At 37.0% G+C, this 17,068-nt stretch overlaps 1 protein-coding gene and 1 long non-coding RNA gene across 3 annotated transcripts; one reads left to right on the top strand and one right to left on the bottom strand.

Moving 5' to 3' along the window:
• Nucleotides 1-1,347: 1,347 nt before the first annotated feature.
• Nucleotides 1,348-5,070, bottom strand: LOC140946981 (uncharacterized). Its single transcript, XR_012166899.1, has 3 exons — nt 4,946-5,070; nt 2,624-2,650; nt 1,348-1,420 (listed from the first exon to the last, which is right to left on the bottom strand). It is a non-coding gene; the product is annotated as an uncharacterized lncRNA (long non-coding RNA).
• A 1,601-nt stretch (nt 5,071-6,671) lies between these two features.
• On the top strand, nt 6,672-15,604 carry LOC140946963 (proteasome inhibitor PI31 subunit-like). Of its 2 annotated transcripts, none has more exons than XM_073396051.1 (9): nt 6,672-6,835; nt 7,156-7,314; nt 9,418-9,521; nt 10,001-10,126; nt 11,629-11,709; nt 12,176-12,235; nt 12,336-12,422; nt 12,808-12,900; nt 15,328-15,604. In XM_073396051.1, the coding sequence occupies exons 1-9, from the start codon at nt 6,707-6,709 to the stop codon at nt 15,377-15,379; spliced, it is 891 nt and encodes a 296-aa protein (XP_073252152.1). In that variant the 5' UTR covers nt 6,672-6,706; the 3' UTR covers nt 15,380-15,604. The 2 variants fall into 2 exon arrangements, with proteins under 2 accessions (XP_073252152.1, XP_073252151.1); XM_073396050.1 differs by having other exon boundaries at nt 6,673-6,835; nt 12,330-12,422; nt 15,328-15,603.
• The last annotated feature ends 1,464 nt before the right edge of the window (nt 15,605-17,068 follow it).

Here is a 17,068-nt window from a genome sequence, read left to right as displayed (position 1 = left end):
CCTCTTGCTGGAGAGAACATACCTTACGGTTAACTCACAACTATTTTTCTACAAGTAACTGTTTGAATAGATGGTCATGCTGGCCCCTTGTATATTAACTTGCCCACAGTACATAGACTTTACATAAATATACACAAACTAATTTTATAGAATCTCATCGCATTTTTAGTTCAGGCTCTGCGATACTGGTGCAGAGCTCTAAAACATTGAGCTAGAAAGCCAACTAGAAGCTGGTCATCAAATTGGTTCGTATTCATCATTTATATACAAACTCATTATTCTTCTTTACTTGCTATACTGAAGCACCTTTAATTTCCCATCGCACTTCTCCCCAGTTCTGCCCAGTTAGTGCGTTCGCTCAGTATTACAGCGCCTTGCTTGTTCCTTAATTCGTTCGCGCTTGTAAAAAGGACTGCTTGGATCGGTGAACTTCGTAAAGCACGGCTACTTTCGTAAATGTTTTGTGGTTGCTTTTTTATCCTCTTCTCTGTGTTACTCATTGTATTCATGAAGCATTGCACGCGTGCAGCTTTCTTATGCTTAGTATCCTCAACTGATTTGGTATCTTGTGTTTGTAGGACTATAATGTTGTTCTTATTTTACTTTTAACCTCGTTACAGGAGTTGAGAAATAAGTCTGCAAAGGTAGTAACTTTACTAAAAGAGGAGCGTAAGATTCCAGAAAACTGTCCACCTCTCCGATACCTTGACATAATAGAGATGTAGGGATGGCCGCATGATCGCAGGCTACCTACCCCTCGCATAACCCAAAGTTAACAATTACTTCTTAGTTCTCGGGCAAAATGTTGGTTTAAGGGAGGGTAGGTGGGTTCCTTACCTGTTTCTTTGTATCTATTTCTTGCTGTTCGTGTTGCTCAATTAAAGTGTTGTATTTGGTGATTTCTTCTTCCTTAAATACATAATGAAAAGAATGTTCTTAAGAAAACGTTTTAAACATACGATGCCAATTGTTCAACACGTGAATTTTGCACCGAGGGTTTATAGCGGAGGTTGATAATATTATAATTACCTTGATCAGTCAGTATTTTTTAACGTAGGTAAAACCGGTTCAGTCGGAGATGTGTTGGTCAACAGTTGTGTTAACTTGCTCCATTACTATCGTAGTATCACCATTTGGGTTAGAAGGGGGAAGATTGTGGGAACCAAAATCCAGCTCCCTCCTTGCAGGGTAAAAACTACGTGAATATGTTGTAGAGTATTGCAACCATCATCACTCTATATAGTCATTTATTTTCCTGTTGTAGCTTCTTCCAGTGTACAATCCCATCGTTACTGAATTCAGTTTGAGACGGAAAACATGAGTTCGTGCTTTGTGAACGTAAGTATACCTTTCTTCGCTCCAGTTCATGCTTTTCGGTCATCAGGCACTTGATTCGCTCTTCATTTTCTAAGTCCAGAGTCTACTTTTACAGAATCAAAGAATAAAAATAATAATCATCATTGTAATAAAGGTAGAAAGAACACCACATAACTCCATCCGCACTAACTTTGGAAGTGATAAAGTTAAACTACTCATGTGCGGGTGTATATTGCGGCTTACAGTCAAACCTCTCCTTACGGGACACCTCTATAATATGGACACCACTCTATTACGGACAGTTCGTTTGGTCCCAGAAATGCCAAAAATGCTACATTCCCTACCTCTATATTACGGAACGAAACCTCTGTAAAGCGGACACTTAGTTCTGTCGATCCCTTTGGTGTCCTTATTAAAATATTAAATATGTTATATCAAAGAGGTTTGACTGTATTACAAAGTTCTTTAACAAAGTGCAATGGCGTGCGTTCCACTAATTTCTAGGCGGCGCTCAGTTTATTGCTCCAGTTTAATTTGCAATCACAAGCGCCGGGGAGGGAAAGAAAATCCGATTTCGGTAATGACTGCGGCATTTCCTTCATAAAAGACCAAGAGCCTCACCAAAGGCGTTTGTGAGCCACAAACGTCAACCGGATATTCTTTGAAGCTACCAAAGTTGTCTTGTTTAATAGACCTTATCACGGTTTTCGACGCCATTTTGACGAGTAGGCAAACGCGTGAAAAATTACAGTGTTTGTATGAGAATCTAATGTCGAATAATTTCCGTAAAACGGCTGTTCGGAAAAAAATATCAATTGTAAACTAATTCTACAAAGCAAAGGATTGTCCTAAAAAATTTAGGGGAAGTACCTGTGCTTAAATTTCTCCAGAGGCTTGCTTTATATTTTCTATATATTTTTCTGTAATTTTCCCGGGACTTTCTTACAGACAAATGTATAGAAAATTTTAAAAAGTGGTTCTAGGTCTTCTAGTGCATGTAACGCCCCGACATTTTTTCAGGAGAATCCTTAGGAGTGATGCTTTAGTTTACAAATCATATTTTTTTCAGAAGAGCCGTTCTACGGAAATTATTCGACATTAGATTCCCATACAAACACTGTAATTTCTCATGCGTTCGCCTACTCGTCAAGATGGCGTCGAAAACCGTGACAAGGTCTATATGTGTTTTCTCTTTATAGATGATTTCTCCAAAAAAGCTGGTAGAAACATTACCCACGATAATTGAGGTGTGTCACTCAAAAACGTCGTCTTGGCTTAAGCTTGCTTATCAATTTTACCTACGTACCCTCTGGATCCTTAACTCTTCTATCACCTACAAATATTGAAGGCATTTAATTAGTGAGTTTTCAAATCATTTTTTATAAACTCCTGTTGTGTTCTCATTGATTCTTTTGAGATGTACTGGAGTTTCTATAAAGCTAACACGCATTAAAGTTTAGAGGCGCAAATACTTGTAACTGAAACGAGTGTAGACGATCGGGCGTGAACCACTGTTAGTCTACTGTTAATATTAGCAGGAAAATTAGAGTACAAGGACTTTTCTCATGATCTTGTGTTCCACACAATACAGTTCTAGTTTAGGGGGTGTTTCAGTCGAAATGGCTATCCAAACTTTTTGATAGGTAAAAGATAAAAAATCGCAAGTTTTATGTCTTTGTATCATGTGCTTGTGACGATCGAAAATGAATCTTGTCCCCGAGAAATTCTTCATTTGTAAAATTTTCTCTTTTTTACAGACGCTTTTGAAAGTTTTCCCTAAAGATTAAGACTTTTTTCCCAAAAGCCTTCTTCAGAGTAGCTATAATTAATTCGCTTAAGGCAAAAATATGATTGACAGTCTATACTGTATCTAAATTGGTATTCTCTAACTGCCCAGGGTCTGCCCTAAAAGAGGGTCTGAATGGGGGGTCCACTTGTCGGTTGTCGGTTAAAATTCAGTAATTTTGTCGGTAGACGGTTAAAATTTTCGATCTTTGTCGGTAGTCGGTTAAACTTTTCGATTTTCGTCGGTTGTCGGAAAATCTCAGTTAATAAGTAAAAACGCTTGTTAATTATTAATATTTTTTATGTATTTCACCCACTTTTCAAGACTTTGATCCCTAAGGAAATAGTAAAACTTGTAACAATGTATCATTTGATTGCACCTAAACCGTTCATTAACTCTTGTTTGTTTATGCAACATGATGTTTGCCAAATGAATATAGTACTGATAAAATCACCAAAGCTTTTACTGTAAATGCGAACTTGGTTTCCCTGTCGACTACAGGGCACAGTAAAAAGTAATTAATTAATTAATTAATGGACTCTAGCCTTTTGGATACTTAAATTATATTTAGTGAAAAACTGCAAGGGGTGACAGGCTGCACATCTATCCCTCTTATGTTTTGGCTCTAACAAGTATGTCCTTTGCCAAAAATGTTCCTTTCTCAAAGAAATAGCACTTTATGTGGTTCTTTTAAATTTTGGCAAGGTAGTGGTTGGTTTTGTATGAGATTCCACTTTTTCTTTAAAGCCTCTTTTATAATAGACACTAAGGGCTGGTATTGTGCCACGGAAGGCAATATTTCTTTTTCTTCCTTGTTGTTTTGCTTCAGGAGAGCTGCCTTCCTTTCTGTGAGTTTTACTTCTAATTATAGCAATTTTGCTTTCAAAATTTTGTGTGGCTACCCTCTGTCCATCAAGCGCTTTTGAAATCTGAAATACTTCCTCAGAGGAGTTTGTTCGTAGGATTTTCAAGGCTTCTCGTTTGTCAAACAGGCGCTTTAACAACTGGTGGATGATAAGAGGTGAAAATGTATATACTGTAAGATTTCCGTTTGAAATGCGTCTTTACGTCAAGGATAGCTTTTTCTCATTTTTCGCTGAATGTTGTGCCTTGGTGTACATCCGTTTCTAAAAAGAATGTCTCATTTTCAGATATTTCGGCCGTGAATTTCATAGTAGGGTGATGTAAGTTTACTTGTTCCGCGAAGAAAGCTACGATGTCTGGTTTACTTATGTCCCATAGGGTACAAATGTCATCTACGTAGCGTTTTCAAACAGTTGGTTTAAAGACGGTTTTGCTTAAACTTTGTGTTTCAATATATGCCATGAAAAAGTTGGAAAGGAAACTGCTGTCTTTCTGCTCATCGCGGTACCGTGGGTTTGTACGTAATGATAGTGCTTTCCATTAAACGGGAAAAAATTTTCTTTGAGGATTAATCTAAGCATTTCTAGGGCCGAAACAAGAAACCTTCGGTTTTTTCGCCTTTGACTTTTCAATAAAATTTATAAAGTCGGTAAAGTCGGTCTTTAAGGTCTGACTTTGTGATTTTGATATTGGCTGTGGCAATGTACCTGTATTAACAAAAAAAAAGGAAATTCTTTCCCTTAGGCCATCTGATGAGTCATAAATTTAAAGAGGTTACTTCCTAACGGCTAGAAAACAAATGCAAAATGCTCTTTTTTCTGGAAACAAATATTGATAATATCAGCCCACGTCGGTAGTCGGTTAATATTTTTCCTGTCGGTAGTTGGTAATATTTTACTCATTTTGTCGGTAGTCAGTAATATTTTTTGCCCTTTGTCGCTAGTCGGTTAACCCCATTCACACCCTCCTAAAATTTACCTCAAAGAAGTTGTTTCTGAACTTTACAAGGGTTGACTCATCAATAGTAACCACTGATTCATCGTCACTGCCCGATTTTTTCATGGACTTCTTTTCATTTTTGCAAGCTTGATGTATCTCAATGATACTATTATCTTCTCCAAGACCAGCAAATTCGTTCTGGGAGGTGTCTCTTATGCCTTGACTAATTTGCTCTTCATTTTTTTCTTCTTTGCTTGATACGAGGTTAGTAGTACCTCCGGTCTTCCCGAGGTTGTTCTGACAAAAATCTACGTCATGATCTTCTCCAACAGATATCTTATCCCCCTTGTTGTTAGAACAAATCTCACTTTTATTTACCTGAAAGGAAACAAACGAGAACATTACACAATGGGCGACGGGTAACGAAACTTTAACCACTATTTTTTTCGTGTATCATTCATAGCCCTACTGAACTCTTTTTGTTCTTATTAAGAACTCCATTCGAAAAAAACCGAAAAGACTATTAGAGACTAAAATCTTCGGTCGACTAGAGGGGAATATTCTTGGCGATGGCTCGGAACTTTTCTCTCGCCGTTTTAAATAAACTTTATTCAAACAGAGCACAATTCTTGAGCAAAATAAAAATTAATGTAATGTGCGGTTTTAAAGATGACAGTGCAATATGCACTATCTGTTTTACCACTGTTTAAAAAAAAAAAACGCTGATAAAGCCATCAAACTTAGTTTCTTTTCTTAGCTGTATCGTTGAGTAATTTATAACTAAGCTTACTTTTTCAAAAGACACATCTCCTTCAATATCCTTTGCTTTCTCCTTTGGAAATTCCATATTCGTGTCTTCTAAATACGCTGACAAATATTTTTTGAATGAAACAGTCAATCAATGGTGGTTTCAAAAACCTTAAATTTGTTGTTAAGTTTTCTGCGTGGCCCAAAAAACATAAAATGGAGGTTACAGCAAGCAATGACAACAAAATACAATAACAAACACTCCAAGAAAATATGCATTCTACAAAAACTGAATAGTCAATTTTATGATCAGTTAAAAGATTATCTATCAAGAACTGTTGACCTTCCCAAGGAAAAAAAACTTGAACTTACCGCATGCACTGTTTATTTTCATCGCTGTGATTTCTACAGAGCTGCTACCTTTTATAGCGTGCTGTCAAAATTAAACAAGAAAAAAATACTAGAAGTAAGAAATAAGAACAAGCTTAATGGATTGTTCATCATATTATGTCCCATTATTCCTTCTCGATAATTTTCGTTATTTCATTCACCCTAAAAAACTCGAAAACTTTCGATATTCCTTATTCATTTTTTTCTTTTCAACCCCCAAGCTCTTCATTATTGGCCACCGTTATATCGGACAGCTACGGGTTGGTAATTTACAAATTTTTTTGCCCAGTATTTCGACTAGACAAAACTAGTCTTCATCAGAGGCTAGAAAAACTAAGTGATTTGATGACGGCTCCGTCAACTATTCGCCACTTCAACATCATAATAAAAGACTTTAGCTTTAGCTTTTACCTTACCTCGGCTTTTTCCAAACTGGCATTCATCCTATGATTCCCACAAACCCAGTTAACGTGTATGTAATATTAAAACAGAGCAGAAGGAATTCTTAAAAACAGGAAAATTCTTAATGTGATAATTTGTTACAAAATGACAAAAAAAGTTAGAATTCAACAGGATTTTCCCGCGCTTTTTACGCGGCGCGCCATCTGTGTCTCGTGCGACCGCTCAGGACCCTGGGAAAGAGTAAGACAAAACGAAAACAAAATGGCGGAAGTGAAGCTGAAAAATCTTCTTCGCTTGTACAAGCTTAGAGATAAGTTTGATGCCGTAATTCTTGCTCTTCACGCTTGTCTTGTTGAGCGTGGATTCCGTTGCATAAATTCTGGAGAGGAGGTGAGTACACATCTTGCTGAATATGCTCTGCAAACGAATGAATTCCTGTAAAATAACCGTTAATACCAAAAACCTGCAAACATGCATTGCTTGCACTGCCACTTTGACTTTAAAATATTGTAAATTATAATCAAGTCCCTTTAAAAAAGCAAAGACCCGTGTAATAGCCAATCGACAGACGCTTTTTGCGCGCTCGGAGATATTAGCATGTTTTGTGCTATCTTTAAATGCGAAGTTAAAAAAAGTCATTGATTGATTGTTTCTTTGAAAAAACTTTTTCTTTCCCCTTTGATATTTAAATCTTGTGGTTATATTCACAGAGAAATCCTCAGCAGGAGTGTGACTTTGGGGAAACTCTTCCTCCAGACTGGAATAGCCTTGATGATGTCTATGCACTCCAGTATCAAAGAGAGAACTTGCCCGCGGTGTTTATTTTTAAGGCACTCAGGCTGGGCGATAAAGTTATGGTGTATCTCATGGTATGCGTAAGCTTCTACCGTGCTGTTCTATTTATAATTCTCTTGCATGCTTGCTTTTTTTGTTTAAAATGATATTTAACTTCGACTGGTAACAATCATTATTATAATGACACAGTTGGTTACAGAGGAACCCCTCCTTACGGCCACCCCATTTATACAACCACTTTGTGAATACAGAAGAACCCTGGTAACTCGAACTCTGAAGGGAAACGAAAAACAGTTCAAGTTAGCAGGAAATTCGAGATCGGGGTAAAATTCGGTGATATTTTGATCAAGGAAAGGAAATTTAGTTTGAGTTAGTGGGGAATTCCAGTTATCTGAGTTCTACTTATCGAGTTTCTACTGTACCTACATCTTGGCTAAATTAGCAAGACAAGTAGATCTGACACTCTTATTCATTCAGGATAAACTGGTCAGCTAAAGTGGTTGCAGACTTGCCAAGTCTCACAACTTTTTCTCAAATCTTGAAAACTCAAACTCCAAAAAAATTTTTGAGCTGTAGGGTTGGTTTCCAAGTTACATGAAGATATCATAGATAGCCAGCTCCATCCAAAGAAAACCTTTAGCGGTTGAGTTTGATTACATTCTTTTAGCCTACCGTGACTTGCCGCTGCCACCAAATGCGCAGACTCACTGTTTCTCATGTTTCAAGATAGCCACCAACAAATAATAGAAATTACAAAACCTAAATCATAAAATTGATTGTGATGGTTACAGTTCCATCTTTAAAGACATAGTGATATGTGACTTGCAAAACCAATAATCCCGACTGGAAGTCCTTCCTCTTGGAAATTTAGGACACCTCACTACTTTTTACCCATTTCTTACTACTTTTCCCAGCTCTAGTTTCAGATTCTCGCATTTAATTTTTCCTTTTGGGGATTGTTTGCAAGTCTATGTTAGAGAAGTGGTAAGCCTGGTTTCAATTTCTGGGCAGCCCAACACTCGGGATCTTCAAATAACTGGGTAGAATGTGCTGCCATTGTGCCACATCTGTAAATAGTTAGACATTAATTTCAGTCTTTGGGGATAATGGTGGAATACATGGCTTGTAGACTCTGTCTCTGATCTGACTCTTGTGCTGGGGAGGTAAAAGAGCCATTAGTCATTCAGTTAGTCAGTTTCAGCCATCGAATGTCAACCCATTGGACATAGGCCTTCCCCACTTACCTCTACTGGACCATGTTTTGTGCCACACAGGGCTAGTGTTTTACCAAAACTATCTAAGTCATCCCTCAGTCTCATCCTTGGTCTTCCTGCCATGCATTGTGGAAATGATAAAGGAGGGAAGGGCCCCTGGTGTGGGAGCTTTGAATCCTGTTCTTTTCCATTTCCATTGGGTAGGTCTATGCGTAGTAAGGTTGGCTGGCCTGATTAAAATAAAGATGCGCTCTTAAATATGGACACCAAAGGGCTATAAGCCTAGTGGGGCTGTATTTTTTTCAAAAATATCATGTAATAGAATCTACATGTTCAAAGTTGCATAGGGAGTTGAGTAATAACCTTGAGATAAAGAAAAATGCTCCACAATAAAGATTTTTTTCAGTAGGGTTCTACTATACCTTAAAATCATTTTATATAATTTTATTAGCAGGGTTGTCAAAAGTAGCCGGCTGCCAGGGAAAATTGCACCTACTTTGTTAGTATTGGCCAGGTACTATGCTTGGCATTTCTTACAGATGGCATTTTTTAAACAAAATATAACTGGACTGAGGCCTCTTACTTTGACAACTCAGCCATCTATTTCAGAACTTTCTGACAACTGTGATATTAGGTAATACTTCAGATTTCTTCAATTTTTCAGGGTTGTCATTAAGAGCCGGGGGCCGGGGATTTTCCCCGGCTACTTTTATTGGAAAATAGAAGAAAAATAGAACCAAAAGAAATCCCTAGCCGTTTGATTCCCCGCCTACTTGTTGTGTTTACCCGGCAACTTGAAATCTTAGTGACAACCCTGATTTTTTGCTCACGGCATTGTTTAAATAAATACTTTTAGTAGCTGAAAATCATACTTCAGTTCTTTAATATTGATAACATACATGTAATAAACACTGTAGTAGTAACTTCTAATAGAAATGTTTGATGACAAATTCTTATTAATAGGAGGAAGATGAATCCAAAATGTATGATACAAATCTTGATGTTGATCACTACACTTGTGGATCAGTTGATTACAACAATGTTAAAGGCACCCAGCAGATGGACAGGTTAGCTTAAAGTTGAAGGTAAACATTAGGTATCGAGCAAAAGAGAATGACTGAAGAAGAGCACAGACTAATGCTAGGTGTGTTCAAGGTGTAGAGTTGACTGTATAATTTGTTTATAATATTATTTATCACCTGCTGTGCGTTTGATCACAGGCATCCACCAATCCTCTCTCTCTTTTTTGTTAAGCCATAGTGTCTGTCCTGTGTGTTTAGTTGTTAGCATGAATCACTTGCCAAGTTCTAAACTAAAGGCAAGGTTTAAGCCAGAAGGGTGAAGGGTGTCCAGCAGTCCTATGGACGCCCATGTTTGGAAGAAATTCAAGGAAAATTCACTTAATCTCTTTAACATAATTTTATGGGAAAACATGCCTTCTGGATGGCCAGTTTTCAATGTCTGGCTAAAAGCCTGACTAAAGGAAAACTTTTTTTAGCAATAACCTACATTACGTTGTTCTCTGTTTGATCTCCACTTAATATAGCATCTTCAGACACCTTGATCAGTTAAAATCCAAGGTGTTCAAAGATATAGTGGACAAATTTGGCTCTAGATCAAGTAGAACAGACTCTCAGCAGGGGAGACAGGAAACCAGAGGAGAAAATCAAAGGTAAAAGTAAACAATTCATAACTGGGATATATAACTACTTCTTTTCAGTTCAGCTACTTTGAAACAACCTGTAATATTAAATATTTTGTTATAACTGGTGTGTGCAACGTACAGAACTGGGAACTATGTTCACTGTTTAGGCAATAATGAAACAATTTTACAGACAAAAAAATTGATGTCTATAAGAGGCAGGGAGAGTGGAAAAAAATCTGTGTTCCAGTTTGCTAATAGAGCATAGCCCAAAATACTTTCACTAGCATGATTACAGTCAATAAAACTATTATACACCTCCTCCCCAATAAAAAGTGGTATTAACCTATTATTTTGCCAATGTGAACTTGCATTACTGTCAACTTTCTCTAAAGGCTGATGTAGAAGGTACAATTTTTGCTTACGACTATCGTGTGCGACTAGCATATGTCATGACTTTTGACCATCCACACGCGCACAATTTTCAGTTACGACATCCATGTGTCGAACGAATGTTGTGGGTCTTATTCACACAAAAAAATCTGTCGTGAAGTCATGACGAATACTGGTCGTGCACGATAGTCCTAAGCAAAAATCGTACCATCTAAATTGGCCATAAGATGGACACCTTTGGGACAGGCACCAAGTGAGAGAGATGTCCATCTTATAGAGAGTCAAATAAAGGGAGTAAAGAAAAGCAGGGACCAACTCTAGGTGTCCGTTTTACAGAGAACACCCGTTCAATTTAATTGGGACTTGTTCAATATAATTGGGACTAATTGCTGTTAGCTGTTATTGCCTGTTATCAGCCATTAGAGCCAATCAGGATCAAGATTATCTTTGGCTAAGAGCTAGTCTAATGTTATCAGATAACAAACCCATTAGGTCCAATGGCAAGCTTGTTAGTGAATAACGGGATAACAGTTAATAACAGCTAATAATACTTCACCCAATACACCCAATCACAAGCGGGGTAATATGCTACTTTCCACAAGTGTGAATTTGACCTGTGAGGTGAAAATCTATTTCATGACAAGTCAGTGCATCATTCTCTAGTACATACTGGAAGGTTGCATGCATGTATGCACATTTTATCCATTAGCTGCCATGAACTCATCTAAAACTCTCTTTGGTTTATTTATCATGACTGTTTTTGTAAAACATCAAGATTTTAGCCGTTTTCAAATAACCGATAGGCTTGTTAACATAGGTGTCTGTCTTATAGCTGTGTCCGTTAAGAGAGAGTCAACTGTATACTTTGTGAATTATCTTCCACCTTTGTCACTTCTTACTTTATTATCATTCACATGATCAATGAATTGACCTTCCAACCATCTCTTGCTGTTAATATTATAATAATTATTTATGTGCCAGTGGTATTTAGATCTTCTTGGTGGGTAATGTATATCACTGGTCTAAAGTTCAAATGTTGATGTGTTGTACTCTTAGTGACATTCAAAGTAATATTCATTCTTTTATCTCAGGAGACTTAACATGTAAATTAAATTTATAGTTGAAATTTTCTCATTTAGTAGGGAACAGTCAAGCAGGCTGATAGATGATGATCCTTTGAGAATTCCTCCTCGAAGACCCCCTGATTTTCATGGCGAGTGGTAAGATAATTAATATTTTTTATACAAGAAAGTGTTTGTCATGTTCATGTAGAGATCATTAGTAGAGTTTTAGTTGAAAAATTAATATGCTTGTCGACTCTAAAGCTTATACACTCAAGATACTATCTGTTAAAACTTTGAATATTTGGTATAGTCACACCGATGTGCATACTAGAAAAGCCCACGTTTAGCATGTGCAGATTTAGAGAACCCTGAAATTTAAAAGAATTTTCAGTAAAATCCTTTTAAGTCTATTTTCTAGAGCTGTAATTTCTTGACACAGGTGATGCTATCAGAGTTCTTTAACCAATAAATAAATAGTAGTATATTGCTGGCAAGTGCACTTTTCAGGGGTAGGGTGCAGCTACTTTAAACCTATAAAAGGATAAAGGATATTATTATTATTTTTTGATCAGTGATACAATAATCTGGAATTATTGAGTTTGAGTGATATTGGTCTCCCTAGGGCACCCCCAGTTGGACCATTTGGATATGGAGATGGTGACAGGTTCCCTGGTCACCCTGGGTAAGTTTACTTTTGCAGCCATTTCCCTGATTATTTGCACCTTCATCATAGTAACATAGTATGTACATTTTTAAAAATTATACCTGTTTTTCAGTACCAGTGGTGGGATGTTAATGGATCCATTTCGTGCAGGAGGCATGGGCTCCACTGGTGTTGGACCTCCACCCCGCCCTGGACAGTTACCAAGGTTATTGATCTTTAGTCTATAATATAATACTCATAATTTATAGACTTCCACAATAATGGTGCACTTCTATGACATGTAAGTTAACATTGATGTACTCAAGACCTGTTGGATTTCATTTGCCCGTAATGTTGCCATTGAATAGCCAAAAATGGTATTTTCAAAATGGTAGTAGTGTTTTACAGTTACAGATAATAATGACTATATAATAATAATAATTGCATTACTGTCCCCAGGACCTTTGTTCGGATTAAAAAGTTTGTTTGGGAAGAAAAACATGTGCACGTTGCCTGCATGTGGAATGCACTGGCCTATGCAGTTTTTGAGTTTCTACATCTAGCCTGCAACTCAACATGTTTTAAACCAAAATATACGTTGATTGTCACAGGGGCGCTGTTCCACCCGGGGCAAGGTTTGACCCATTTGGTCCAGTACCTCCCGGAGGATCTCGTGCAGATTCCAGATCAGGCAGATTTGCTGGGTATGTAGTTGTGCTTTTAATATTCTTATAAAAACTTTGTATATTGTTTGCAAACTATGGTGTGTGTGTTTGTGTCTGGGATCAGGGTTTTAGCCAACATTGTTTTTCCTCAGTGATTCATAATTAAGTCCTTAGTTAAATCATGCCACCATATTATTACATGTAATAACATCAGTGTGCAAAGAAAGTTGTGTCTGATAGCCTGTGGTTAGTTGATTTTGTGACTGGGCAAGTGAATTCTGTTCATAACTCGCACAGTAGGAAAGTGAAATTTTTTGGGAAAACATAAATTTCAGAAGTAATGTAGCCTGCGTAGCAAGCATTTCCAATCGAGTTATTGCGCGGAAGTTAGAGCAGAAGCAAAAAAAAAGGTTGAAGGAGGAGGGGGAGGGGAGAAGAGGAAACGCTTGCCCGCAAACCCCACGATTCTGGAAAACTCCCCTTGATATTTCACGGTTCGGTTCATTTGTAAATTGACGGCTCGTCAAAATAGAAACATAACAAACAGATTACCCCTGGATTACCAGATTTGTAAAATTACTTTGTTCTAACACGTTGCAGGCGATTGCAAGGACTGTAATAAAATAGGTTTATGATAAAAGAAAGTTAAAACTATGAGCGATTGCTGCGGAATTTCTTGTTTTTTATTGTGTGGCTTTATCCCGTCTGAAACCTTGTCCACATGTCAAAAATGATTTGTCCGGAACAATTCACTCCACCGGGTATAAGTTTTGCAGAGGGGCTGCTCTTCAGCCTGTGTTGAAACGTTCTCTACAATAGATGCCGCTAAATTTCCAATAAACAAAACTAATCTTTTCATTTCAAAAAGCTGACAAATGCTTGTCCATGCCGGCTTTAGCTAGTGCCGAGTACCGATGTTCTGATTTATGTTGATGTTATCTCCAACAAACAGTTCATTTTTTCCAGTCAGATCCGCACGCCGTCATTCTCAATAAATTGACCTTCCCTAGTCTCCACTGCTCGATCTCCAATTATACTTTGAAGACTCTAATCTCATAAACCTTTGCACAAACACGATTCCAATAAATATCAGTCCAAAGCATTTGTAATCTGCGACCACAAATCAGATGAGACCAGATCTGTGACGCATGAAAACAAAGAATACCTGGTTTGATTGATGTTTCGAATGCTAAGTAATCAACACTACTTGCACCGCGCCAATCAGAAGCTGCATTCGTGGGCAAACACAGTTTTTCAAAATCGTGGGGTTTGTGAGCAAGCGGTTCCTTCTTTCCCCTCCCCCTCCCCCGTCATTCACTTTTTTTTTTGCTCTTGACCCAGCTTTCTAGACGAACGTCGCGAGGAAACGCTTGCTATGCAGGCTAGAAGTAATGTGAGACAAGAGTTTAAATTCCTAATAAATTTTGTGGATTGCAAGCTGTTTTTCAAGCTGATCTGATGAAGTGTAATTATTACACTAAATTATTACACTGAACTAATATGCAAGTAATTTGATAACTAATGATGTAATAATAATAATAAATGTTACACCATTAGTTAATTATTAATTGATGAAGTCAACTATTGCGTGGTGGACACCCTCCAATAGTGGATACCCCGATAATATGGACAGCAGCTAAGTCCCTGGTAAAAATAAACTACAGATGTTTGGCTGAATTAAAGTGCTACTATTACAGACTCTCGTTAATGAGGACACTAAGTCAAGGTCCCTACAGTGTCTGCTATAAAGGGAGTTGACTGTATTAATAAATCAATAATAATTATTTATTTATTTATTAATTAATCACAGTGAAACCTCTATTAAGCAGACCCCCAATTAAGTGGACACCCTCTATTAAGCGGACATTAAGCCGGGTCCCGAAATGAACGTCTAATATTTCTCTTTATAATGAACCCCTATTCAGCGGACACCTCTATTAAGCAGACATGGACAATAAAATAAATTGTATTTGGCTAATTTCTATTGTTAAAATCCTCTATTAAGGGGACGCCAGACTGAATTGACAATAGTAGTATTGGATTACATCCTTGAAATATGTACTGAAGTCAGTTAATGTTTTTGCATTTACAAACAGATTAAGGTTGGTAGTGAAAGGTAATGAACTTGAACTCTGGATAGCTTCTTTAACAACATGCCACTTTATCACAGAACAGAGTAATCGTTGAATGTGATTGTTAACAAACGTTGTGCAATTTTTCCATCCTCGATTAAGCGGACACCCTCTTTTAAGCAGACACTTGGGAAGGTCCTGAAGGTGTCCGCTTAATAGAGGTTTCACTATATTAATCTTGCTCATCCAAAATTTTTTCAGGCTAGTGAAAATGAGTTTCAGATTAGTAGATGCTTGCCAAAGTTTGCCCAAAAGGAAAGCTGTAAAACTGACCTTCTTTGCACTCTGTAGTGTGCATAATGATCATAATATAAATTGTTTTATTATGTTTCAGACCAGATCCAGACCACTTGCCTCCCCCTGGGTATGATGATATGTTCATGTAAATTTAAAGTAAATTGCTGGCTGCATCTGCTTGTATTTTATGTGAGTTTTGGTTGTACAATAACACAATTCAAACAAGTATTAATTAAAGACCAAAACAAAGTTAAAGTAAAGGCAGACTGACTTTGTCTCTCAAATTTCTGTCTTGTACGTTTGACAGGACACAAAGGCATTGTATTGCAACACTCTTCTCACAAATTAATATCTTTTCCCTTTTTTCGATGACTGCAAAACAGTTTGCAAAAACAGGTTTGCATCATGTAGTATTTAAATGTCCGTTGACTGTATGTTTTACAAATGCATGAAACAGTAATAAAAAAATTAACTTTGTCATCTTTTTGTCGAATCGCGGACTTTTTCCGCAAAAGATATATTATTGATAGTTAAAAGCTGGATGTAAAGGAGGCAGTGGGAATGGGGGGCGTTTAATGCCAAATGCCAACTCTACCCTTGCCTTGTTCGTTATAACATTGATTAAATTGAACTTATTTTTCCAGCTCATTTTCACCCATTGGTATAATGCATTTCGATTGTTCGACGTACTGTACCTTGTACATCTTAAGCTCTGTAAAGAGTCTTTTGTGTGCGAGAATTCATTCAGAAAAGTGAGCATAGGAATAAAACTAATAGGCCTTTTGCATTAGTTGATCATGTGATCAACTTTTGGTAAACACGAAGACAGTTCGCTTTTGAAAAATTTTGTTAGTACGAGCTGAAAGAGCATATTAAAATTAGGTAACCTGTAAATTTTCAGCCGTACTGTATATCTAAAAAGTACTGATTGCAGTGGCCGCTGAAAATTAGAAAGATTTGTATGATAAAAACAACTCTTGCCACCCAGTCATACTTGTTAATTCTGAAATTTTTTAACTGTCGATAAATCTTTTCGTTATTTATTTAAGGGCCCAAAGTGTCTGTTAAGAATCAAAAGGGATTTGAGCCTCGCAATGCTTAAGAAAATATTTCACAGTAGTTTGAAAATTTCGATATTTACAAGGATTTGTATCGCAAACCATTCAAGCTTGACTGGGTGGCAAAAGTTGTTTTTCTCACACAAATCCTTCTAATTTTCGGCAGCCATTGCAATCACTACTTTTGAGATATACGGCTGAAAATGTACTGGTTACCTAATTTTAATATGCTCTTTCAGCTTGTGCTAACAAAATTTTTCAAAAGCGAACTGTCTTCATGTTTATCGAAAGTTGATCATGTGATCAACTAATGCAAAAGGTCTATTAGTTTTATTCCTATGCTCACTTTTCTGAATGAATTCTCGCACACAAAAGACAAGAAAAGAAACAAGAACATAAAAATTGATGTAATGTGTAAGGAATTTGTCTTATTATTTTTCTAGTACAATAATTAAGCAGGATTTTCATAACAAAATCAGATGTTAGACTCTCTCTCTCTCTCTCTTCCTATTGGTTTAAATAGTTGATTGAGTCCCTTAATTTTGCTGATTTTCAATCATCTGCTGGTATTTAACTTAAAAACGCTTTTAAAAATTGGAATACCGTATTTATTCGATTAACTGCCCTGGGTGCTTATAAAATTTTTGGACCTTGAGAGTGGGCGCTTGTTCGAGGTGGGCACTTATTCGAGGATGGGTGCTTATTAAATTTTCACCACTTTCAGCAAGTGAAGTATGTTTATTTTGCAACAAAACAATAAATGGTAATAACAAAACGAGA

This window comes from Porites lutea, chromosome 8 (assembly GCF_958299795.1).
Source record: "Porites lutea chromosome 8, jaPorLute2.1, whole genome shotgun sequence".
Taxonomy (NCBI): domain Eukaryota; kingdom Metazoa; phylum Cnidaria; class Anthozoa; order Scleractinia; family Poritidae; genus Porites; species Porites lutea.
Note: the sequence above shows the minus strand (reverse complement) of the source record. Positions and strands in the feature narration are given on the sequence as shown.